Here is a 27,232-nt window from a genome sequence, read left to right as displayed (position 1 = left end):
AGGTAACGTGCACTTTAGCACAAGTTGGCACTATTCAAGGGGAGGGACAATGGCACCGGACAGCGAGTGTTCTGTGACTGGCAATACGAGGAGTCTGGCTCGTCACAGCCCAGTCTCAATCTCTTGCCAATACAACCAATGCTGTAACAGTGTATAGTCACACCCAACTCAGGACATCTGTCCCCGTGCACCAGAGTCACACCAGGTCCACCCGTTCTCCGAACACCACAAACCCATGCTGGAGGACTCACACAGGAGCCCCCACCCCACTATTACCATTTGTGCCCAGGCCTAAACAGTAAGTGCGATCGGCTGTTCCACCGTGAGGGGGAGATCATCACAGTGTCGGTCGATCTCTGATATCCACATTACAAGCAAGAAGCACAGGACAGTGATCAGGAACGGGAACTGTGGGTGATTTCTCTTCCCCCCCCCAATCCCTCAGTCCAGGGGGCTCTTAGGCTAATTGCAGCCCCCTCACTGTCACTACAACAGAGATTGACCAATCGAGCACAGCCCTGGGACCTTGCTGATTTGCGTGGCTCAGGACTGAATCTTGACCCATTGCTGCAGGTCACCAACACACACTCATTCCTTGTGCTCCAAAGCTCTCACTTTATCATCACTGGAGGGAGCAGATGGGTGACCTTCTCCTTTGGGAATGGGGCCAAACAGAAGTCCGATACATTTTTCATCTTGATAAAATGTCAGGTTACCAGAACAATAAACAATTCAAACTTAAGCTGGAGTTATACTGCGCTTAGCGCAACCTCAACGCGGTGTTAAATGGCCTCGCGCAAAACCGCTTCCCATTGACACGCAAGTGTCGGTATAACTGCAATCTCCACTGATCCCAACAGAAACAGTCAGGGTCATTGGCGATCAGAGGCCGAACTCACTGCCTACTTCTGACCAGGCCAGTTTAAGGACAGCATTATCCAGTCCCTCCCCTTGAATACTTGGTCCAAGTGTTTCAATTTCATCAATTTAATTTTCAGCATAACTCATCAGAAAACCAGGACTGAGTTGTGAATGGAGTGAAAAGACAGTGCGGTGACTTTTCTGGAGTGTTTGACCCCCTGGCCAGGACAGATGTTGGGTTCAAGTCCAGAAGTGAAGTGGACCCACTTCAACGGGGCCCAGGAGGGGCTTCCTCAGCGTTGAGGCAGGCTGCTCGACAGGCGGCTGTGTAAGAGGGAAACCCATGGCCTTGTCAACCTCCCTGAATGGCCAGCCCTTCTGGCCGCCCGTACACTGGTTCTGAGCAGCTCACTCACACCTCCCGGCATCAGAAGGATTGAGTAACCAGCAGAGCGAGGGAGGGAGAGTCAAGCTGGAAACCAGTAACTTCTGGCTCTGTTTCTGTTGCCCCCCCTTGCTCGTACCTCGGGCAGAAGTGATGGATGGGACCAGACGGGGATTTGTACACGTTCGTTCCCGGCCGGGCGAACCACGTTTCTGTTCAAGGCTTTCGCGGCTCAGTCGAGCGTTGCTGAACCACGAGGATCTGTTATTGCCCGGGTTGGGTTTTTTGACCCACTGGTTTGTAGGTTCAACTCCCGACTGCTGAAACGTCGGGGCCCACTGACCCAATCTCAGTTCGACTGCAACGTTTAACCAATTGAAACTTCAGCACCAATTGGGATTCACGCAGTGCATTTGCCAATGATTGGGGGCCGCGAGCAGCCCCCTACAAGATGGCCTACTTCTGTTCCCCGAGGACAGACCATGTACATTAGGCCCATCGGCATGCAACGGAGGTCTGGAGGAAAGGGAAGATGTCCATGCAACAAATTTAAGTCAAAGGCAGTGCAAGTCGTCACAGAAGCAGTTGCGGCTTTAGCTTTGTAGAACAGTAAGAGGCTGCAATTAGATCCACACGAGAGGCAGCAGTGGCTGAACTGAGTGCCGTTGCTTAGCATGAGATTCAAACAGTGGTTTGCACACAAACACACACTAATCTTGGAGGGTCCAGAGATTCTCTGGGGTCCTCTTCACGAGCCAGGGCAGGTGGCAGAAGGATTAGAGGGGACATGAAGAAAAACTTTTTTTTTTAAACCCAGAGGGTGGTGGGTGTATGGAATTCAGTGCCCGAATTGGTGGTAGAGGCAGGGACCCTCAACTCTTTTAAAAAAGTACCTGGACCTGCACCTAAAGTGCTGTAAGCTGCAGGGCTACGGACCGGGTGCTGGAAGGTGGGATTAGAATGGGCACCTGGTTGTTCTTCGAGCCGGCGCGGACACGATGGGCCGAATGGCCCCCCTTCTGTGCTGTAACTTTTCTATGGAGATGTGACCTATTCCGTTGTGACATTTCTGTGCAATCTACTCAGACTGTTTCTGACAAGAGTTCTATCAGTGGGTTTCCTACAACACCGAACAAACCCATCGCCATCACCACGTCTGGACCATTAGAAAGGTGCTCTGCTTTGCTGTTTCAATGTGTTTATCACCCCCACAGACTGAACCCCTATAAAGCTCTACTGCTCTATCCAGACAGGGCTAGAGTTGGATAAACTACCGGCAACCTGTAGACGACTGGTCGAGCGTGAGAAGCATTTACTTGAACTAGTCTTCAACTGGCTTCTCAACTGTGACCTTTTATGTGACAGTCTCTCATAATGAGTTACATTATATTCCAGTTTGTAAATACAGATATTGCACTTTGTGCAATTGAGTTAAACGACAACTGAACTTGCACATTTGGGGACGCGATCCTCATCAATAATCATTGAAAGGTTACAGCACGGAAGGAGGCCGTTCTGCCCATCTAGTCCGTGCCGGCTCTATGCAAGAGCAATCCAGCTGGTCCCACTCCCCCCACCCTATCCCCGTAGCCCTGCAAATGTTTTCCTTTCAGCAACGCAGCTCCCCCCAAATCCCTCCCAGCCCCCCAAAAAAGCCACGAACCACGAAAAGCAACAAACCTTGGGTTCAGGATTTTTGAAATAGGAAGATAAAAGTAGTCATTTTCCGACATTGTGCCTGTCGGTAAGGACACCTGGCCCACGGGGATGTGTGTGAATGCTCGCGTGTGCGCATAAGTGTGCGTGTGCATGTGTGCGCGTGCATGTGTGCACGTCAGAGAATTATCCCTTTATGTGACTCCATTTGGAGGCACAAGAAACACAATGCCTGTGTACGTAGTTTTTTAAATTTTTGGGCCTCCTTTCGAAAGCTCCAAGTTCCCTCTTTAGGTTAAACTGTAAAACTGATGAAACGCAATCAGACTGAACTTTGGCACTTGTAGTCACTCTGCTTGTGATGTGATTTATCACAACTGAAATTCAGGTCTGTAACCACGGCTCGTGGGATTCAGAAGCCATAGAATCCATAAAATGTCACGTTTATTAAACCTCCCGACAGTAGAACGACTAGGAACAAGAGGAGGCCATTCAGCCCCTTGAGCCTGTTCCGCTATTCAACAAGATCGTGGCTGATCTGTATCTTAACTCCATTTACCCGCCTGGGTTCCATATCCTTTAATACTCTAGACTAGCAAAAATCTATCGATCTCAGATTTAAAATTATTGAGCTAGCATCTAATGCTTTCTATAGGAGAGAGTTCCAAACGTCTACCACCCTTTGTGTGAAGAAGTGTTTCCGAACTTCTCTCCTGAAAGTCCTGGCTCTGATTTTAAGGTTATGTCTCCTTGTCCTAGACTCTCCCATCAGTGGAAAAAGTTTCTCTCGATCTACTCTATCGATTCCTTTCAAAATCCTAAAAAGCTCAATCACATCACCCAGTCACCTTCCATATTCCTGGGAATACAAGCCTGGTTTATGTAATCTCTCCTCATAATCTAATCCTTAGAGCCCTGGTATCATTCTGGTGAATCTGTGCTGCACTCCCTCCAAGGCCAATATATCCTTTCTAAGGTGCGGTGTCCAGAACTGTACACAGTACTCCAGATGTGGTGTAACCAGGGCTTTGTATAACTGTAGCAAAACTTCCTCCCCTTTATAGTCTAGCCCTCCAGATATAAAGGCCATCATTCCTTGAGTCTTTTTGATTACTTTCCGTACCTGTCCATGACATTTTAGTGATCTGTGTACAAGGACCCCATAATCTCTTTGGACCTCCACTGTTCCTAGCTTTTCACCATTCAAAAAAAATACTCGGATCGATCCTTTTTTGGTACATAACGGATGACCTGGTCTATTCCCTGGTCCCGAGACTAGAAACTGCTTTCTGGAATCAGCCAGTAGGCACTGACCACAGGTCACCTTTCCTATTTCATACAGGTCACTCTGAAGTGACGCAGTTAGAGAGCTCCAGAGTCAGACTGGGGGGTCTATGGGCCAAAGGGACTAAAAGCTTTCACCTTTATAAGAACATAAGAAATAGGAGCAGGAGTAGGCCATTCGGCCCCTCGAGCCTGCTCCGCCATTCAATAAGATCATTGGCTGATCTTCTACCTCAACTCCACTTTCCTGTCCTATCCCCATATTCCTTGATTCCTTTAGTGTCCAAAAATCTATTGATCTCAATCTTGAATATACTCAACGACTGAGCATCCACAGCCCTCTGGGGTAGAGAATTCCAAAGATTCACAACCCTCTGAGTGAAGACATTCCTCCTCATCTCAGTCTTAAATGGCCGACCCCTTATCTTGAGACTATGACCCCTAGTTCTCGACTCTCCAGCCAGGGGAAACAGCCGCTCTGCATCTCTAAGAATTTTATACGTTTCAATGAGATCACCTCTCATTCTTCTAAACTCCAGAGAATAAATGCCCATTTTACTCAATCTCTCCTCATAGGACAACCCTCTCATCCCAGGAATCAATCTAGTGAACCTTCGTTGCACTCTCCCTCTAAGGCAAGTCTATCCTTCCTTAGGTAAGGAGACCAAAACTGTACACAGTACTCCAGGTGTGGTCTCACCACAGCCCTGTATAATTGCAGCAAGACTTCCTTACTCTTATACTCCAACCCCCTTGCAATAAAGGCCAACATATCATTCACCTTCCTAACTGCTTGCTGTACCTCCATGTTAACTTTTCGTGATTTGTGTACAAGGACCCCCAAATCCCTCTGAACACCAACATTTCTTAGTCTCTCACCTTTTAAAAAATAATTTGCTTTTCTATTAATGAGCTATGACCCATCAGTCTGGAGTGGGACAGTGATGGTTCTTCTCATCAGTTATTCTATCAACGCTCCTTAGCGAAGGTGAAGTCTGTGTTACAGAGCCGATAACGAGGGCTGGTGCTGCTTCAGACCAAACTTCCATGTTTCTTACTCGTCTCCTTGGAGTGAATCCACCTTCTCCGAGGAGTCTGGGAAAGTACCGATGTTTGTATTTTGGGACCTCGACAGAAACTGCTCAATTAACAGACTGGAGTCACCTACCAACTAGTGTCAGCCGTGGCTCAGTGGGCAGCACGCTCGCCTCCGAGTCAGAAGGTCGTGGGTTCAAGTCCCACTCCAGAGACTTCAGCCCATAGTTCAGGCTGACACTCCCAGTGCAGATCAGAGAGAGTGCTGCACTGTCAGAGGTGCCGTCTTTCAGATGAGACGTCAGGTGGACATAAAAGATCCCATGGCACTATTTCGAAGAAGAGCAGGGGAGTTCTCCCCGGTGTCCTGGGCCAATATTTATCCCTCAACCAACATCACCAAAAACAGATTATCTGGTCATTATCACACTGCTGCCTGTGGGATCTTGCTGTGCACAAATTGGTTGCAAAGTGCTTTGGGATGTCCTGAGATCGCGACAGGTGCTTTATAAATATAAGTTCCTTCTTTCTGCACACAAAGCCAGGCAGAAGCAGATGCAAAATAAAATCCTTCAGCTCACAGAATTGCCCGTGTCCGAACACAAAGAAAAAATCTGTTTTTAAAAAAATAGAACATGCCTCAGAAGACCAGCTCCACCTCCGGGTCCCAAAATCATTGATGAATTGCCTCCCGACCTCTTTCACCAGTTGGCAAAGGCCCACGGTCGTACAGTCAGAATTCACTGTTCGTTTGACAAGCCCGGATCATGAGCCAGTTTGAGAGTTTGGAGCTATTCTGATCTTTTTGCTTGTGTGCATTTGAACCTCATCTATCACATAACTGGCAGCAATCAAAGCGAGGAAAGATTGAATTAGTGCGCCATTCGTGACTCCCTCCCTTGCCCTCATCATGCTGGCTCATCACCGACTGTAGTTATTGTAAATCACATGTCGTTATTACAACACTGACAATACCGAGCGCCCTACTTAATCCCGGAATAACGAGGAACAGCATGCGGTTGGCACCGGTTCCAAAATAAGTGCTTGTTGGCAAACACATCGCTGGAACTAACATCAAACACCACACGGGGCATTCTGCTCCTCAGCTCATAAATGATGCAGAAAATTGTTCTCCACACAAGACAAGCATTCTCAAACATGGAGGAGCAATCATACCCTCTGTACATTCCTGGAACACTCGCCGCACCCCCCGCCCGACACTCTCACCACACCCCCCCCGCCCGACACTCTCGCCGCACCCCCCCGCCCGACACTCTCGCCACACCCCCCGCCCGACACACTCGCCGCACCCCCCGCCCGACACTCTCGCCACACCCCCCGCCCGACACTCTCGCCACACCCCCCGCCCGACACTCTCGCCACACCCCCCGCCCGACACACTCGCCGCACCCCCCGCCCGACACTCTCGCCACACCCCCCGCCCGACACTCTCACCTCACCCCCCGCCCGACACTCTCGCCGCACCCCCCGCCCGACACACTCGCCGCACCCCCCGCCCGACACTCTCGCCACACCCCCCGCCCGACACTCTCGCCGCACCCCCCCGCCCGACACTCTCGCCACACCCCCCGCCCGACACACTCGCCGCACCCCCCCGCCCGACACACTCGCCGCACCCCCCGCCCGACACTCTCACCGCACCCCCCGCCCGACACTCTCGCCGCACCCCCCGCCCGACACTCTCGCCGCACCCCCCGCCCGACACACTCGCCGCACCCCCCGCCCGACACTCTCGCCGCACCCCCCGCCCGACACTCTCGCCGCACCCCCCCGCCCGACACTCTCGCCGCACCCCCCCGCCCGACACTCTCGCCACACCCCCCGGGTGCGCCCGGCACACTCACCACACACCTGGGTTCACCAGGGCACACCCACCACACTCACCAGGGCACACCCATCCCCCCTCACCAGGGCACACCCACCCCCCCTCACCAGGGCACACCCACCCCCCCTCACCAGGGCACACCCACCCCCCCTCACCAGGGCACACCCACCCCCCCCTCACCAGGGCACACCCACCCCCCCTCACCAGGGCACACCCACCCCCCCTCACCAGGGCACACCCACCCCCCCTCACCAGGGCACACCCACCCCCCCTCACCAGGGCACACCCACCCCCCCTCACCAGGGCACACCCACCCCCCCCTCACCAGGGCACACCCACCCCCCCCTCACCAGGGCACACCCACCCCCCCTCACCAGGGCACACCCACCCCCCCTCACCAGGGCACACCCACCCCCCCTCACCAGGGCACACCCACCCCCCCTCACCAGGGCACACCCACCACACTCACCAGGGCACACCCACCAGGGCACACCCACCCCCCCTCACCAGGGCACACCCACCCCCCCTCACCAGGGCACACCCACCAGGGCACACCCACCAGAGCACACCCACCCCCCCTCACCAGGGCACACGTACTGCAGCTTGCTCATCATCTGGTTGCAAACATGCAGAATGAAACAAAGTTACTCAAGTGTTAAAAAGTTACAGCGAGCTCTTCTGATAATTAGCCTGAGGCCAGGAAGCACAAATGACTTTCAATCAGCACTGAGAGCACATTAGGATCCAGCCAAGCAGATGTGAGCAGAGATATGAGGTGCATAAAAACTTAACAGATCGGAGCAGCACTTTAGGATATTAAGGTCATAAAATAATCAACAACTTTGCTCGTTCTGATAGTTTCCTGACCATTGTTAACCTCCATGAGTGATCGCCCATGTAATGCTAAAATGGTCTCACTTAACAGGACCTATAATAGCTCATGGAACATTAAATTCATTTTTAGTGTTTCTGTAATAAAACTATTTGTAATCAGGTATCAATATATTAGGTTCAGCAATATGCAAGTTCCAAATACAGCGGTTTTAAAATCTATAAACTGCTGGTGTCCACCATGATCTAATTAATGTCCTTAGTCGTATCACAGAGAACACCTGAGGTTTTCGAGTGTACAGCAGTAATTATGAACTTGCTCGCTGGTGAAGGGAAATCGGGACCTGGGATTTCACTAGATTAATGCGATGATTTAGCCGTCAAGTCATTCCCACTGATGGTAACGTTAAGTAGAGATGTTTATATATATATATATATATATATATATATATATAAAGATTATTGGGGAAAACACAGAGTTATGGAAATATTTATTTTTTAAAAATGCAAGACAAACTGAGCTCGAAATGTCTGCTCGAATTCTGTAACTAAGTCTTTGGCACAAAACGAGCTGAGCTGTCCCTTTGGTACAATTTCCAGGGGCAATCATGCAGGGAGTAAGGTAGAAACAAGAGAGTGGGTACACATCATCTTACAACATTCATGACCATTGTCCTGCCCGTGAATGTTGAGAATAATCCTGCACATGTGACAGCAGGAACACAGTGTGAAGAGGGGGGGAAGAGACACTGTATACAAGCAAAACTTAATACGACAAAAACACAATTCAAACAGAGATTAGAGACAGTAAACAAACACATCAATAGTGGTCAAAAGTTAATTATTCAAAACCTTAAACAAATGAAATAACTCACAACGAGACACTTCAGAAGTCCTGGTTTGGGACAGCCAGTTAGTATCTGGGGATTTGCGTTAGTGGCACAGTGTCGGGGCCCTGATTTTGTTTGATCGACTGTTCAGGATTGTTTTTCACAATGTTGAGCTCAACTGAATCAAAGATGACACTCAGGAGAAAGAGATTCAAGTGATGCTGTGCTCTCCAGGAGGCTCAGTCAGAGGGAGCACGGATCGGAGAGTCGGTGACCAGTGTTGTATCCCATCTCCAAACCGAACACGCAGGGAGCACGGATCGGAGAGTCGGAGTACCAGTGTTGTATCCCATCTCCAAACCGAACATGCAGGGAGCACGGATCGGAGAGTCGGTGACCAGTGTTGTACCCCATCTCCAAACCGAACACACAGGGAGCACGGATCGGAGAGTAGGTGACCAGTGTTGTATCCCATCTCCAAACCGAACACGCAGGGAGCACGGATCGGAGAGTCGGTGACCAGTGTTGTATCCCATCTCCAAACCGAACACGCAGGGAGCACGGATCGGAGAGTCGGTGACCAGTGTTGTATCCCATCTCCAAACCGAACACGCAGGGAGCACGGATCGGAGAGTAGGTGTGACGGTAATGCAGCCCCACCTCCATCCCACACTCCCATGGGAGCCTCAGTTAAAGGGAGGGTGGGTTGGAGAGTCAGCGAGTACTGTCCCCTGTCGGCGGTGCAGAATTTACCTCAAATTCAAAATTTCTATTAACTCGCGATACAAATTCTCGGCTTTAACAATTTGTAAAAGTAACGACTCACAAACAGAATTCCGCACCCAAGTTGGGATGTAAGAACTGATGTGCTAAACCGGGGCACTTCCTCAGAGCGAGTAGGGGGCGCTGGGAGGCTGTCACTCCAGCTGTTCCATCGGTCCAACAGCTGGACACGGAGTGGCATTAATGGTGAGCTCCCCGACTTGGCTGGAAAATGGTTTGTGGGAATCCAAAGAGAAAGGGGCTTATTATTAACCCCATTAATAAAAGTTGGGGTGAGGGAGGGGGAACCAGAATAAAAATATACAAAACATCCAGAGAAGCAATTACACTGCAGGTAGCAAGATGGATTGTTAGACACACATTGAATGCAACAGAGAGATATTTAGTTCTGCCTATTTAGTTTGAGGCATTACAGTTCATTAATAACACGCTATCCATTGAATTGCGAGTGCTATACATCGCATACAGACTGCAGTCGACTTTAATGAAGTAAAAGGGTCAAACTGATGCGTGATAGAAATGGGTGCCAGAAAATGCCACATCACAAAGTAATCCCACTGGTAATTCTAATCAAATGTGCACTTTAGCAGAAAGTAAATCCCGCAAATCTGCCGTGGCTCCAAATATAATCACCGTAAAAGTACAGAGGTTTATGCGATGGTACCAGGCGCCTGGCCAACACCTATAGTCCTTCTGGTTTCATTTAAAACGCATCGCTGGATAATTACATCCACAGCTCAGATTCCCTCTGTCCTGTCGAGAGGCTCCCTTTAATACCCGTACTGCTGTGGAGTACAGATTCCTTGCTCTAACACGTTAGTTGTGGTTGTTGCACAGTTAAAGCATCTGCACCATCAATCATATAAAATAACTGGTCACCATTTCAAGTCAAAAGCCGACCTTTTGTTTTTCTCAGGTTATGAAGTCAACCTAACTCCCCCCCCCCCCCACCTCCACAGCCCCTCCCTGCCCCATCCCTCCCCGTTGAGCATCTCCTGCAGCGTCTGGGGTGGATTAGTTGCCTCCCCCCAGCGCCTCGCTACATGCAGCCTATAGCAAGTCGATTCCTCCTCCGCTGGTTACCGAGGGGACCGCACCTGGTCTCCACTCAGCACCTCCGTCAGCCGTGGTCAGGAACTCGACGGAGAGAGATGTCAAACCTCCAAACCCTTGCTCTGTGCGCCGTTATAGCTTAGGGGTTTGCCAACTCTGGTTGGCCGCATTCCTGGAGGTCTCATCACACGACCCCCCCGCCTCCAAACTGCCCCGCCCCCCACGACTGGTCACCTGACACGTCCATTCTTGCTCGCTCCACCTTCCTGCGTCAAGTGGAAGGTAAGCAGGCTCTTCGTTACCTGAGTGAATGATGCTCGTCTGTCAAACAGCCTTTTTTTTTAATCCCGTCTCCAATATTGTTATAACTAATAAATATTCAAAGAAAATTTGCCTGTCGCCTCAGCTGGAGTATTGTGTTCAATTCTGGGCACCACACTTTAGGAAGGATGTCAAGGCCTTCGAGAGGGTGCAGAAGAGATTTACTAGAATGGTACCAGGGATGAGGGACTTCAGTTATGTGGAGAGACTGGAGAAGCTGGGGCTGTTCGCCTCAGAGCAGAGAAGGTTAAGAGGAGATTTGATAGAGGTGTTCAAAATCATTAACAGCTTTGATGGAGTAAATAAGGAGAAACTTAGTGGCAGGAGGGTCGGTAACCAGAGGACACAGATTTAAGTTGATCAGCAAAAGAGCCAGAGGTGAGATGAGGAAACATTTTTTTACGCAGCGAGTTGTTATGATCTGGAATGCGCTGCCTGAAAGGGCGGTGGAAGCAGATTCAATAATAACTTTCAAGAGGGAATTAGAAAAATTCTTGAAGGGAAAAAAATTTACAGAACTATGGGGAAAGAGCAGGGGAATGGGACGAATTGGATAGCTCTTTCAAAGAGCCGGCACAGGCATGATGGGCTGAATGGCCTCCTCTTGTGCTGTTACTATAAAAATGAAAAAAAAACCACGCAATTTTGTTTAATGCCGTTATGATTTTTCTCCTGGTTTGCTCACAGAGATTAATCTTCAATTCCTGGAGACTCCAGGACAATCCTGGAGGGCTGGCAACCCCGTAGTTATACCTCGTAAGATAGCCACACTACCCTGATCTTTTGAAAGTTGAAGCTACATCTTAGTTTACAAAGCCCAAGTAAACGTTAATCTACCTGCGTTACAATAACTATGAAGTTAGCAGCCAAATGAATGAAAATGTGGGGATATTTTGGAAGCCAATATTTTGAAAGCGACCCGCAAATTGTCCTGGTGTCACACCGTACCTTGGGGTTGCCACCACCTTCCTTGGCTGCGTAGAGCATTTGCAACGCGGACTCTGCCAGGGTCTTGGTCTGGTCCAACACGGTCATCTGCTGTTGGTGATCCAGGAGTTTGGACGCCACGCCAATGGAGGCCAAAGTCAGGGGCTCGAAGTAGCTGGCCAGCTGGGTGACCTGCGTTTGACGGAGTGAGACAATCAAACATTTTTACAGGGAGGAAACGTTCACTGGAACAAAGAAGGCAAATCGGTTGCCGCGACGATGACCGTGGGTCGACTCATTCCCTACCTTATGGCCGAGCTGTGCGGCCTCTCCACGAGCAGCTGTCGTCGTGGGATCAATCAGGTGTCCTATTTCCTGCACCGTCGAGCTCATCTGTTCCTGCAAAGCCTGATGGACAGAGAACAATCTGGAGAAGGTGCTTAGAGCAGAGCGCAGAACACAAGCAATAGATTTCAGGGCAGCATAACCCCTGCTTCAGTTCTGAGTTAAGAGTCATACCACAGTCTGTAGGCTTGGTATCCATGGGTTACAGGCACAGACACGGGTGTGGGTGTCGCATGAAGTGAATACTGGAACTGTGTTTCCTCTTAACCCCCAACCCAAACATCCTGGGTTCAGACACTCTCAAACAGGCTGTTCACAATCTTCGACGTTCTATTTGACCCTCAGTTAAGCTTCCGGCCTCATATCCTCTCCATCCACCTCGAACATCGCCCCTGCCTCAGCCCATCGAAACCCTTATCCGTGCTTTTGTCGCATTAACTGCTCCAATGCTTCCCTGGCTGGCCTCCCTTCCTCCATCCTCTATAAACTTCAGCACATCCAAAACTCTGTTGTCTGCATCCTAACATGCGCCAAGTCCCGCTCACCCCTCACCCCTGTCCGGATCGGCCGGCATTGGCCTTCCAGAACCTCCGTTCACCGTCACTCCCTCACCTAAACTGAAGCCATCAAACATTAGCAATATGCAAGCCCATCTATCTCCGCGTTCCAGTCGTGTTAATAGAGGCATCGTCCAATAAACACAAGCAGATTGCAACTTAAAGCAGAACTCCCATCTTTATGAGGAAATATTTGGGGAGTTCTTGAATCCAAAATGGCGGCATGACAATATGTGCCAATCATACGACAGCAATAAATGTCCTGTAAACCACACTAAGTAAATGGAAAATTTTAAACTCTTTCATGAAGACTGCGCCTTGTAATCGTTACCAAAAAGCAGGCCGGATTCAGAAAATAACCTCCTGAACCCACAGGCTGTTCACCGGCGAGGCTCGCGTAGTTATGGGCCTCTGTGATTATTTGATTGAGATATGTTCGCTATCCAAGCCCGTCAAGTCCATGAGATAACCAACTGACCAGGCCGATGTAGAGGAAGTTGCCCGACAGTGAGAAAGTATGAAGGGGACCGTGCATCTAAACCAGCCAAGGCCCACACCAAGATGGAAGTTATCAGTACCATTTCAGCACGTGAAGAAAAATAAAATGCCCTTTTTGCAACTTTTAACATATAAAACATTTTGTATTTTGAAAAAAGCTTTTGGACATCTACAACCTACTTCCCTTAAAGCTGAGAGAAACGCTCCTGGAAGAAAAAGCAGCAACAATTTGATTATTCAGGTCGAGGAGCCAGGTCCCGTATTTTGGCGTATTGAATACATTCCTTGGTTTGTTTACAGGTGAATCGGAGGTTATGTATCTCGTGGTGTACAGCTAACCTGTGGCTTCCTTAACGGCTGCATAGAATCATCGAATGAACAGAATCAGGTCATTCGGCCCATCAAATCTGTGCTAGTGTTGTTCCCCACAAGCCACCTGATGGCACATAATCCCACTCCTGCTTGCTCCCCATACCCTCTAATATTCCTCTTGTTCAAGCAACTTTCTAATTCCATTTAAGAGGAGGAATTTAAGGACTCTGCTTCAACAAGAGTTCTGACAGAGAATTCCATTCTTACCACCCTGTGTAGAGACATCTTTTTCTAACCTCCTCTTTAATTGTTTCTGTGATTTATGGTAAATTTTCGTTCTCCTATTACGATTTTGCTGACCAGCGGAAACAATCCATTTCTATTTACCTCATCATTGTCCTCGAGAAGCTTGAAAATTTCTATCTGATCGCTTCTCAACCCTCTCAGCTCCAGTGAAAGTGTCTCTTTGGAACTCAAATCCCATCCCGTGACTGACTTAGCACTGTTCTCAACATTACTCGAAACAGCGATAGGCAAAGCCCAGTACTTGGCGGCTAGAGCTGAATTATGTTAACATTGCTGTGCTACATAAGAACATAAGAACATAAGAAATTGGAGCAGGAGTAGGCCAATCGGCCCCTCGAGCCTGCTCCGCCATTCAATAAGATCATGGCTGATCTGATCCCAACCACAAATCTAAGGAACACAAGAAGTCGGAGCAGGACCCGGCCACACAGCCCCTGGGCCCTCTCCGCCACCCACAGGGCATTGACCGATCCGAACTCAGCTTCATGTCCAATTTCCTGCCCGCTCCCCATAACCCCTAATTCCCTTTACTTCTAGGAAACTGTCTATTTCTGTTTTAAATTTATCTAATGATGTAGCTTCCACAGCTTCCTGGGGCAGCAAATTCCACAGACCGACCACCCTCTGAGTGAAGAAGTTTCTCCTCATCTCAGTTTTGAAAGAGCAGCCCCTTATTCTAAGATTATGCCCCCTAGTTCTAGTTTCACCCATCTTTGGGAACATCCTTACTGCATCCACCCGATCAAGACCCTTCACAATCTTATATGTTTCAATAAGATCGCCTCTCATTCTTCTGAACTCCAATGAGTAGAGTCCCAATCTACTCAACCTCTCCTCATATGTCCGCCCCCTCATCCCCGGGATTAACCGAGTGAACCTTCTTTGTACTGCCTCCTGTGCTGTTTTCTTTCTTTTAATAGAATTTCTCACACAGCTTTAAGGGAAATGGTTTCTGTCGGACATTCGACTGAAAAAAAGGTGAAGCAAAACCTGAAACGATGCAATGATTCTCTCCAGGTCCCTTTACAGTCTCTTTGATTAAACAGCTCTCCAAAATCTGTACCCTCGAACTGCCTCTTTGTCCCTCAGCTATTTTTGTAAATGGTTGGCCATTTTGCGTTTGTACAAAGGAAACACGGAGGGCGCTGATCACAGTGACTCGGGCGCTGAGCTGACATCAGCTCAGGGCCGACCAGGACCTGCACCCAGCCTGAAATATCAGGGACCTACCACAGCGCAACCAAGGAGCACTTAACACCGAGGGAATGATTAAGCATTGAAGTGAACAGGAACGAAGCAGTTTGCTTTTGAAGCACTTTCCCTTCAGTGACACTAACACTTTGTTCCAAATGCACATCACACTACTGATTTGATGAACAAAGACACAAAAGTACCACACCTGGAGTATCTGTGCACAGTTCTGGACTGGTTTGACCACACCTGGAGTTCTGTGAACCGTTCTGGTCTCCATGTTACAAAAAGGATATAGAGGCACTGGAGAAGGTGCAAAAAAAGATTTGCAAGGATGATACTAGAACTGACACGGTACAATTATCAGGAAAGACTGAACAGACTGGGGCTCTTTTCTCTAGAAAAGAGAAGGCTGAGGGGTGACCTGATAGAGGTATTTAAAATTATGATCGGGTTTGATAGGGGAGACATAGAGAAGATGTTTCCACTTGTGGGGGAGATCAAAACTAGGGGTCATAAATAAGATACTCACTAATAAATCCAATAAGGAATTCAAGAGAAACCTCTTTACCCAGAGAGTGGTGAGAATGTGGAACTTGCTACCACAAGGAGTAGTTGAGGCGAATAGTATAGATACATTTAAGGGGAAGCTAGATAAATATGAGGGAGAAAGAAATAGAAGGATATGCTGATACGGGTAGATGAAGTAGGGAGGGAAGAGGTGTGTGTGGAGCATAAACACCAGCATAGACCAGTTGGGCCGAATGGCCTGTTTTTGTGCTGGAAATTCCATATAATTCTAGTTCAGATAGAATCAAACATCCTTGAATGTGGAGCCCTGTCTACTTCAAGGAAATAAAGGCCGTTTAAAGACCGCCAGAGAAGCCAACGTTGACACAGACCCGGGGCGCCCAACAATTCCTTCCGCGATCTGACCATTCTGTGAAAGTTCCTCTAACTGTACTTCTCAATTGGTGTTTACATACATAGAGTTACACAGAGTCTACGGCACAGAAACAGGCCATTCGTCCCATCTGGTCTATGCCGGTGTTTATGCTCCACACGAGTCTCCTCCCTCCCTACTTCATCTAACCCCATCAGCATAGCCTTCTATTCCTTTCTCCCTCATGTGCTTATCTAGCTTCCCCTTGAGTGAAACAATTCATGTTACTTTCTGTGAGGATCGTACAGCCTCCAAATCAGCACGGTCTCCGTGATCCACCCTCCTATTATTCAACCTCCTGATCATCTCCCAGGACAGGGCGTGTGCAAGACACAGCCTCACTGCACTGCCTCCTAACATAAGAAATAGGAGCAGGAGTGGGCCATACGGCCCCTCGAGCCTGCTCCACCATTCAATCAGATCATGGAAGATCTTCGACCTCAACTCCACTTTCCTGCTCGATCCCCATATCCCTTGATTCCCTCAGTGTCCAAAAATCTATCGATCTCAGCCTTGAATATACTCAACGACACCAGTGAAATGGAGAGAAGATGGGATAAATCAAGCAGTAATAGCTCAATGATGCTACGCTTGGGTTTTGAAGATCTGTAAAAAGTAGAAGGAAGGGTAGACTGAAGCAGGTAAGGAGCTCCAAAGTTTACAGGCACTGGGAAGGAATAAATTCTCACCAAGGTTTTCAGACCGTCAGTAGACAGCTAGTATACAATTTGAGACACTAGAATCAATTATTTTCATCACATTCTCTGCTCTTCTGTTTGTATTTTATCTATCAAACTAAACGCTTCCCTTCTTCTTAGTCCTGGCTCCTATGCTGATAGTGCAGTAACACGCCAAGACCAAAACCTGGGGTCTCTCCATTGTGTGGCACTTCCCACGATCGACCTGGGGGGTCTCTCCCCTCCACTACAGGGGATGATGGAGGCTCCACTGCAGCGAATGCAGAAGAGCCGACAATTTGTACCGTACCTCCAGCGAAATGTCGTCTCTTGTTGGGAGGTTCTGGCTGACTGCTGCGAGGGAAGCTTGCTCAATCTCCCGGATGCACTTGTTAATATTGTCGATCGAACAGTCACATTCTCGCTGGCCTGGAGCCTTGTCCCTTGGGCAGAAAGCAGGTTTGAACAATGACAATTCACACCCACGTTAAAATATACACCAATCTTGATCAACACTGGGCAAATTTGCCAAGTTAAACAAACAACAGGGCCAATAATTAGAATTGGCGATTCTGTTTAACGTTAGCCAAATATATTGCATAATACAATAAATTTAAAGTTCAGTACAACACTGTCAAAGTTATTTATGAATTAGTGCTGGAGTACAAAGTCTATATAACCTTAAGCTGTCGTAGATATGAACAGGGAAAATATAATTTTAATCATTCCCATTACAATATACAAATCAACATAGGAGAAATGACGAATAAAAGAAGGCTCCTCGAGAATATTTTCTGTTGGTGGCACGGACTTGATGGGCTAAATGGCCTCCTTCTGTGCTGTAACCTTTCTATGATTCGATGAGTTTTTCACATCTCTGCTATGTGCACATTGATGTGGAGATGCCGGTGATGGACTGGGGTGGACAAATGTAAAGAATCTTACACCACCAGGTTATAGTCCAACAGTTTGACTATAACCAACAACTGTTGGACGATAACCTGGTGTTGTAAGATTCCTTACATATGTGCACATTGGGCAGTAGAATTACGCTAAAGACAATTGTACGTAATATTCTGGAGGGTGAAGGTTGGTTCTGCACACCAGCATCAAAGCTTCAGGTGTACATTCAATCTCACCACCAACCTGGGATCTCAGGCATCCAGTGAATCCCTGAACTGGGCACCATTTTGGCCAGAATGGACACTAGGCCTGTGTTAGTTTCCATCGTGTGAAGTACGAGTCAGGAGAGGCTGGACAGGCGAGTGAGAGAGGAAGAACGACGAACATGAAGAGTGTAACAGCAAGATCGACTCGAAATACCAACTCGCAGAAATATCTGGATGTTTTAGTGGAAATGTTAAGAACTGAAGATGCAATTTTCATTCACAAACAAATAATAAAATTCTAAACTAAATTAAACATCACAAAGTAACTAAAGCTTACCTGATAGATGTTATGAGGCTCTTAATCGAGTCTGACACAGTGCGAGAATGTCCTGCCAATATGGACCAGGTTGGTGGGTCCTTTGGGTTGATGGCTAACGATCGGGCGGTTCTGATGAGGGAGGATGAGCTGTCCAGCATGGATCGTGCAGCTGCAAGTATTGGCTCCTGGGCCTGAGCACCCTGCAGGAAAAAGTCCAAAGCAACTTGGATTTTCAATACATTTTGGACACGTGTGTAGTGGCGGGTACACTGTAACCTGACAAAGCAGCTTCACTCAGATCCTGCAGATGGTAAGTAAATGGCTAAAGATTCATTGCACGAGGATCTGCAGCTCTTAAAACATCCCCTTTTTGAATGCCCCATAGACACCAATGGACAGTAACCCACGTGGGTTTTATTCCTGCATTAACAGTGCCTGCGTAATAATAGAGCTGTAGGTATCTGAAGTGCTTTTATAGAGCAGGCTTGGAGTGCCCACAGGAGGCACCAGTCCCCCTCTATCACGTCAAATATTTATGTCCAAAACAATGGGCCATAAAGAAGAATGGGAGGAGGCACACGTGGAGCATAAACACCAGCATGGACCTGTTGGGCCGAATGGCCTGTTTCTGTGCCGTACATTCTTTGTAATTTGTAATAGTCACTAATAAATCCAATAAGGAATGCAGTAGAAACTTCTTTCCTCAGAGTGCTCAGAATGTGGAACTTGCTACCACAGGGAGTGGTTGAGGCGAATCGTATAGATGTATTTATGGAGAAGCTGGATAAGTACGAGGGAGAAAGGAATAGAAGGATTTGCTGACAGGGTTAGATGAAGAAGGGAGGGAGGAGGCTCATGTGGAGCATAAACACCGGCACAGACCAGTTAGACCAAATGGCCTGTTTCTGTGCTATAAATTGTATGTAATGGAATTCTACGAAAGGGTTATGGACAACATTTGGTCACAAGTCATATAATCAGCTCTAGTGTTCTGTCAACTCCCAGCAAAACATTACAAGGCAGTTCGGCAGCAATGGTTGAAGTGTGTGCATGTATATTGTATATTGTACTGGTGTACAGTCCAGGATAGCACACTGGCTCTTGAAACAGAAAACCTAACAATCTGGATTCAGGTCTGCCGTAGATACCTTCTTGCGTTCGGTGGCGTCAGTCGTTCCCTTAAGTGGTCTGAGTGTCTTATTTTTGTTGCTTGATATCTAGGATAGCGTAGTCCAGGGATTGTAACAATAACTAACCCTTGCCATTGGGATGGGATACTTGAGTATAGGGCTTTGGTGAGACCTCACCTGGAGTACTGAGTACAGTTTTGGTCTCCTTATCTAAAGGAAGGATATATTTGCCTTAAAGGCGGTGCAGTGAAGGTTCACTAGATTGATTCCTGGGAGGAGAGGGTTGTCCTATGAGGAGAGATTGAGTAGAATGGGCCAATACTCTCTGGAGTTTAGAAGAATGAGAGGTGATCTCATTGAAACATATAAAGATTCTGAGGGGGCTTGACAGGTTAGATGCTGAGAGATTGTTTCCCCTGCTGGACAGTCCAGAACTAGGGGGCATAGTCGCAGGATAAGGGTTTGGACATTTAAGGCTGAGATAAGAAGGAATTTCTTCACTCAGAGGGTTGTGAATCTTTGGAATTCTCTACCCCAGAGGGCTATGGATGCTCAGTCGTTGAGTATATTCAAGGCTGAGATAGACAGATTTTTGGACTCAAGGGGAATATGGGGATCAGGCGGGAAAGTGGAGTTGAGGTCGAAGATCAGCCATGATCTGATTGAATGGTGGAGCAGGCTTGAGGGGCCGTGTGGCCTACTCCTGCTCCTGCTCCTATTTCTTATGTTGAGTCTTTTGCATGTTGTGTTTCTTCAATTCCTCTGATGGCAGATCGAATTAACACTGGGTGAAGCAGTTTGGTTCACCTGGTCAAGCTGCTTTACTCCCCGGTAAAGTGAGACATATGGTGGGTAAGATCAGACTTGCTTAGTTCAATTGGTACAACTTATATTGATGAAATGATAAAAGAAATAAAAACTCCGTGACACCATCTCACTTTGGTGGGCCGTCTTACTGAACTTGAACAGAATAATCCCTTAGCATTCTGTCCTGCAGACTCGAGGCAGAACCTGCTCTCCTCCCAGCCTTTTGTTTGGGCAGTGACCTCGTCCCAAAAGTTGGATTGCCTTTTTGGTGACAGTGTTCTGATTTTTTAAAAAGCCTCTGTCAAAAAACTCCTCTCACAGTCTGACAGATTATAAAGGGCTCTCCTTTGAAGTGTCTCCCCGAATACTCAAATGAATAAATTGTTTAGTGTTTGGTCTCTGAAAGAAACAACTTCCAATAGGTGTATTAACCACCTGTTGTCCCAGTGCCTCTTTACTGGTGACACGATACGTCACTATTAAAAAAAAGAGCCAGTATTAAATCTAACTATTTTTCCAAATCCTTACTCTGGAAAATTGGTCAAAAATTCCAGAAGCATCTGGTACCAACCCAACCCAGACTCAACTACTCCAATGCTCTCCGAGCCGGCCTCCCATCTTCCACCCTCTGTAAACTTCAGCTCATCCAAAACTCTGCTGCCTGTATCCTGACTCGCACCAAGTCCTGTTCACCCATCACCTGTGCTCGCTGACCGACATTGGCTCCCGGTCCAGCAACGCCTTGATTTTAATAATTCTCGTCCTTGTATTCAAATCCCTCTATGGCTTCACCACTCCCTATCTCTGTAACCTCCTCCAGCCCTACAACCCTCCGAGATCTCTGCGTTCCTCCAATTCTAGCCTCTTGTGCACCCCTAATTTCTTTCCCCCCCATCTTGGCAGTCTAGGCCCTAAACTCAGGAATTGCCTCCCTTAACCTCTCCGCCTCTCTCTCCTCCTTTAAGATGCTCCTTAAAACCTACTTCGTTGACCAAGCTTTTGGTCACCTGTCCTAATATCTCCTTATGTGGCTCAGTGTCAAATTTTGTTTGATAATCGCTCCTGTGAAGCACCTTGGGATGTTGTACTACGTTTAAGGTGCGGTATAATTGGAAGTAGTTATTGTTGACTGAATTTAGTTGCTTCTGTCTGTATTTGTATGCAAGAAGTGCAAAATGGAGGAAGGAGGTGGAGAGTGTGGCAGAAATAAAAAGTGATGGAGAAACATAAGGGGCCCGATTTTACCAGGGGTGCGGGTTCTGGGCGGGTGGGCCAGCGGGCGCGGGTGAAATTAGTGGGTTGCCCGCGCGATCGTAGCAGGCAACACACTAATTGGATCCACTTACCTGCTCCTCCGGGTTCCCCGATGCTGATCTGCGCGTCGGGCGGGCTGCGCATGCGCAGTAAGATCTGTCAGATGGAGGCGCTCGATTTAAAGGGGCAGTCCTCCACTGACAGATGCTGCCACAAACAGCAAAAATTACAGCATGGAGCAGCCCAGGGGGAAGGCTGCTCCCAGTTTAATGATGCCTCACCCCAGGTATCATTAGATGGGGTGAGGAGGAGGGGGAGGACAGAGATCTTCCACCCGGCGGGCAGGAGGAAGCGGCCTGCCTCTGCCACCAAGAAGGCCTGGCTCGAGGTGCCAGAGGAGGTCACCTGCGCCACCAACATATCGCCCACCTGCATACAGGGCAGGAGGCGCTCCAATGACCTCAGTAGGTCAGCCACAGTGAGAACACTTACTCATTCCCCTACACTCCGTCTGCCACAACACTGCCCCCACCCCACATCTCCTTCAGCACTGCCAACACTACTCTGTCACATCACCCCTCATACCCACTCAAACCTCATCCTCATCTTACCTGCACCTACTCACCTCGCCAGTACTCATCCCGCCACTACCACTCAACCCAATCCTCATACAATCTCATGGCTCTATCCCATACTCACCCTCTCGTGCATCTCTCTCACGGCCAGCCTCACTCAACCTGCCACCACCTGTGCTGCAGCCACAGGGCATGCATCACATATGTGCAGTAGGCAGCGTAAGGCAAACGTGTCGTGAGCATGAAGGGGATGCACAAGGGTGTTTGAGGGTTTGTCATGGTTCTTACATCACACATTATATTGGCACCACTACTGCCATGTCTTCGCGAATCCTGTCCGGTTTGTGCAATAATGCCCGCTCCTGGGTATCCCTATGAGGACCCACCACTGATGCCACCCATTGTGTCACTGCAGAGTGGGTGTAGGTGTATTTGCAGGGCTCTTCTGCGCAGACGACTGAGAGACATCGGGGATGTCCCCGGTTGCACCCTGGAAGGCTGTGGAGGAGAAGTTCGGGAGGGCAGTGGTGACTTTGACAGCGACAGGTAGGAAGATGGTGCACGGGCCAGCCAGGAGCAGCTCGGCATGAAAGAGGCTGCAGATGTCCACGGCTACATGTCGACTGACTCTGAGCCTCCGTGTGCACTGCTGCTCAGAGAGGTCCAGGAGGCTGAGCCTCGGTCTGTGGAACGTGTGGCGAGGGTAGTGCCCTCTGCGACGCATCCCTCCCTGCGGTAGCCCTCCCTCCTGCTGTACAGGTGGATGTGTCACAGCACTCTGTTGTGGAGCTTCACGTGTCAGAGGTGGATGGCGTGGATGGCGAGGCTGGTGATGCTGTTCGTCCTCCGAGGAGGTCATGACAGCAGCTACGGCGGCCCCCATCCGCAATATGTACATCTGAGGGGGTCCGCAAGGTAGGTACATATCTCCGGACCCCGGGGTAAGTGTGCAGGTTGGTGACTTTGACCGTCAGGAGGAGGGTGGTGGAGGCCAAACTTTGTCCCAAGTGACAGAGCGGCCTCCTGCAATGGCTGAGGGTCTCCCCCCGCCACCTGTCAAATGGACCTTTGCAGCTGCCACAGGCTGACGGCTGCAACACGTCCATTTCAACTGGGAGTGTTTCCCCCAGTGTGTGAAACAGTCCCATGTTGATCCAAAATCACACACAGTCCCTTAATCAGGTCAGTTAATGACCTGAACAAGCAAAGTAAATGCACTCAAGTGGCATCCCGCTGGCTTTAATTGCCTGCGGGATTCCCACCAGCGGGGGCTGCGCGCGCACCCCCGCACGTCAGCACGGAACCCGGAAGTGGGCGGGATCGAGGCGCGATCCGGTCCCGCTCCTCCATTTCGGGATTTTCGAGGCCCCCCCGCCGAGAACGCACCCGAGAGCAGGTGCTAAAATCGGCCCCAAGGTGTGGGGGAGTGTTTGGGACAGTTGGGCGGTTGTGAGATAGAGATGGAGAGAAGCAGATGCTGGGATATCTCAAAGCTGAGGAAAGACAGAAAAATGAAAGATAGGGAGCTGTTATACACACGAGAGGCATAAAGGAGGCAGTTCAAAGGTTATGACACAGGATTATAGGTGCATAATAAATTCCACTTTACCTACTGTTACTTAGTCCAGTAACTCCAGTACTGGTGCTGGACTCTCATTCGAAGCAGGGAGGGGGAAGATTCTAATGCAACTAGTTCACTAACATCCTGCAGGGATGAGGGCCTGCCAACTCTACCTGTCCTGGCCTACACGTGACTCCAGTCCCACACTATGTAGTTGACCCTTAATGCTCTCTGAAGTGGCCAGGCGAGCCACCCAGCTGTACAAACAATCACTGTTGTAGTTTCTCTGGTTGTCACCAGGATTCTTGAATGAAATATTGCCCTCCCTGGTGTCAGGGTGAATGACATCAAGGAACGGGTGGGAAAACTACTGGAAAGGGAGGAAGAACAGCCAACGGTCGTGGTCCATGTTGGAACCAGTGATATAGACAGAGGTACGTCAGAGGTCTCGCAGAGGGAGTTTTAAGGAGTTGGGCATGAGATTGAAATTCGAGAGCTTAAGGATGGTAATCTCTGGATGGCTTCCTGCACCACACACTGGTCAGGTTAAGGAGAGGGTGGTCAACGTGTGGTTTCAGGGCTGGTGCTGGAGGGAAGGGGTCACGTTTTCAGGGCGTTGGAGGGAGTTTTGGAACAAGGGACGGTTATATCAAAGGGACAGCGTTCACCTGAACCGAAATGGCGCCAATGTTCTTGCAGAGAGGGTTATATGGCAGGGGGTGGGGAAAGTCTATAACAACTTGCATTTATATAGCGCCTTTAACGTAGCAAAATGTCCCAAGGTGCTTCACAGGAGCTTAATCAGACATAAATTGACACTGAGCCAAAGGAGGAGGTATTAGGTCAGGTGACCAAACGTTTGGTCAAAAAGGTAGGTTTTAAGCAGCATCTTAAAAGGAGGAGAGGTGGAAAGGTTTGGGGAGGGAATTCCAGAGCTTAGGGCCTAAATGCTGAAGGCACGGCCGCCAATGGTGGGGTAGGTTTGAGACTAGAGAGGAGCAGCAGAATTAATAAAACTATTGGAATGGAAGCAGAAGGGTTATGTGAAAGAAATAACAAAACAATATTACCAGAGGGGGAAAGAAACAGACTCTGAGGTAGTGAGATAAAAACTCTGTTGTAGGATGGACAAGGGATATCATAGTATTAAATAAGGAGACCCGGGAAAGAAAAGGGTGGACATGCCAAGAAACTGGAATCAGGATTGCGTGGTGTGTATATCAATGCCCAAAGCATTCAAAACAAAATTGGAGAGTTAGAAGCACTGGTAACTATGGAAGGACGTGATAGTGGCCATAATGGAGATGTGACTTAAGTTTGGACAAGACTGAGAACTTAATATTCCTGGTGGTAATAATTTCAGGAGAGATGGGGTGGGGGAGAAAGGGGATGGATGGCAGTTTTGGTGAAAGATCCTATCACAGTGCTAGAAAGTAAGGATGTCGGGTTAAAATCCATCTGGACAGAGTTACAAAATAACAGGAAGAGAAATGGTACAATTCTTACATTCCATTACAGGCTACCAAACAGGAGAGGTGAGATCGGGGTGAAGATCTGTGGACAGTCGAGAGAGAGAGAGAGAGAGAGAGAGAGATGCAAGAACAACAGGGCAATAATACTGGATGATTTTAGCTATCCTGAGATTGATTGGAATGAAGGTCATGCATCGGGGACTGCTTCCAGTCCAAACATGGAAAGAAGCATTGCTTGATTTAGTGCTGGGAAACGAAGTGAGGCGAAGAAGTATCTTCACTGAAGTGAAGTTTTATCTTCATCAGGAGATTCAAAAGGGGAAATAATCCCTTTTGGATGTTGATTATTTTGATATTGTTCAATTTCACTTCTGGTTTTGCTGCAAAGCGTAAGTAATTTTGTCGGTAAAAGCTTTGACCAGTGCCTCTCATACCAAGTTGATTGAAAGCATAGTACGAGCTTACGTAAAGTCTAGTTTGCAGATTACTACAACTGGGCTAACGTTATCCCCAGTCACACATCTCCTGCAAGGACAGGCAACGTAGAGTGGCAGGGATACAAGGCACAGGGTTAATAGAAAAATAATGTGGTCTCCACAGAACTTTAATATGTTGCATTGTAATGTATAACACTGCAAATAGGTCAAGTTACAAGCTGTAAAACACTAATGCTTTTAAGCACTGCTCCCAAATGTACAGCAATACATTACAGATTCAGGAAGGAAGAACAATATATATCTGTGGGTTAATGGGTATTGACTGTTAATTGTTTCTATTGGAAAGCACAAATGGAGTGGGTCACAAAATGTTTTATAGGAAATAAATTTGAAGGTAGCTTTTCACGGGCTCATCCTAGTGACTCAGCGATTATCTCCAATGATCGGCCGTGCCTAGGGACCAGAGTGGCCCCAACTTCAACCAGTGCTGGCTTACCTGATCTCAGCCAGGGTAGCAGGAGGGTCTCTGCAAGTACCGTGGGGGTTAGTGAAGGGAAAATTGGCCAGGGACCCAGCTCCTCATTGTATTCCAGTGAACCCCCCCCTCCTCCACAAAGAAACTGCATCGTAAATTTTGCACCTCCAATTCTGGCCTCTTGCGCATCCCCGATTTTCTTCGCTCCACCATTGGCGGCCGTGCCTTCAATTGCCGAGGCCCGAAGCTCTGGAACTCCCCCCATAACCCCTCCGCCTCTCTCTGCTCCTTAAAACCTACCTCTTTACCTGTCCTAATACCTCTTTATGTGGCTCGGTGAAAAATTTTCTTTGATAACGTTCCTGTGAAGCGCCTTGGGACATTTTTGATTGGCACCCCATCCACCACCCTAAACATTCACTCCCTTCACCACCGGCGCACTGTGGCTGCAGTGTGCACCATCCACAGGATGCACTGCAGCAACTCGCCAAGGCTTCTTCGACGGCACCTCCCAAACCCGCGACCTCTACCACCTAGAAGGACAAGGGCAGCAGGCACATGGGAATAACACCACCTGCACGTTCCCCTCCAAGTCACACACCATCCCAACTTGGAAATATATCGCTGTTCCTTCATCGTCGCTGGGTCAAAATCCTGGAACTCCCTTCCTAACAGCACTGTGGGAGAACCTTCACCACACGGACTGCAGCGGTTCAAGAAGGCGGCTCACCACCACCTTCTCGAGGGCAATTAGGGATGGGCAATAAATGCTGGCCTTGCCAGCGACGCCCACATCCCGTGAACGAATTTAAAAAAAAAATGTATTATGTTTAAGGCGCTTTATAAATGCAATTGTTGTTGTTGAGTGTCGGTTGAGAAGAGAATCAGGTTCAAATGTGACAGCCCTGAATTCAAATATCCGCCAACACGCACTGTCGATAGTTACACACTCGGTCGGGGTACAGGAGGGCATGTGTTGAATCGTACCCTAGCAACCAATTAATACCTTCAACAAACGAGGGGAACTTCAGAGCAGATGAACACAATAGTGGAAGGCTGGGAGGGCCGTGGGGAAATGAAGTCTAATTAACCTTTGTCATTAAAGCCGGGGTGTCTATCTCTTCAATCCATATAAATCCTGATCGAACCCTCATTTCACAAACACTTTTTGGAATTACATACAGTTGGTGCAAGTAACGCGGACTGACTCCCTGTGCCAAGTATACAACTGATGCAGGATTTGTCATCTTTTGGTCAGTTCAGTGATTTTGAACTGGAGACATTTGTGCTAAAGCAAAAAACTTATCTCAACTGGTATTCAATACGTAGACTAATTTTACATAAGAATTGTCCACACTGGTACAACATGAAATGCAGTCTCAGCGTCCGACTCTCGTGCAAACCCTGGACTTCTCCTCGTTGTCTTTGGACCACTTTGTCATTCCTGTAGAC

General features: G+C 48.4%; 1 protein-coding gene across 3 annotated transcripts in view; it reads right to left on the bottom strand.

Moving 5' to 3' along the window:
• Window positions 1-27,232, bottom strand: part of tln2b (talin 2b) — a 320,826-nt gene that overhangs the window by 34,084 nt on the left and 259,510 nt on the right. For all 3 annotated transcript variants that reach the window (XM_067973305.1, XM_067973306.1, XM_067973307.1), the window contains exons 38-41: window positions 18,088-18,269; window positions 16,952-17,084; window positions 12,119-12,220; window positions 11,834-12,004 (exon numbers count right to left, since the gene is read on the bottom strand). In XM_067973305.1, coding sequence (XP_067829406.1) covers window positions 11,834-12,004; window positions 12,119-12,220; window positions 16,952-17,084; window positions 18,088-18,269 — 588 coding nt within the window. The remainder of the gene's footprint in view (window positions 1-11,833; window positions 12,005-12,118; window positions 12,221-16,951; window positions 17,085-18,087; window positions 18,270-27,232) is intronic.

This window comes from Heptranchias perlo, chromosome 38 (assembly GCF_035084215.1).
Source record: "Heptranchias perlo isolate sHepPer1 chromosome 38, sHepPer1.hap1, whole genome shotgun sequence".
In the NCBI taxonomy this organism is placed as follows: Eukaryota; Metazoa; Chordata; class Chondrichthyes; order Hexanchiformes; family Hexanchidae; genus Heptranchias; species Heptranchias perlo.
The sequence above is the reverse complement of the archived record's forward strand: the minus strand, read 5'-3'. Positions and strand labels throughout refer to the sequence as shown.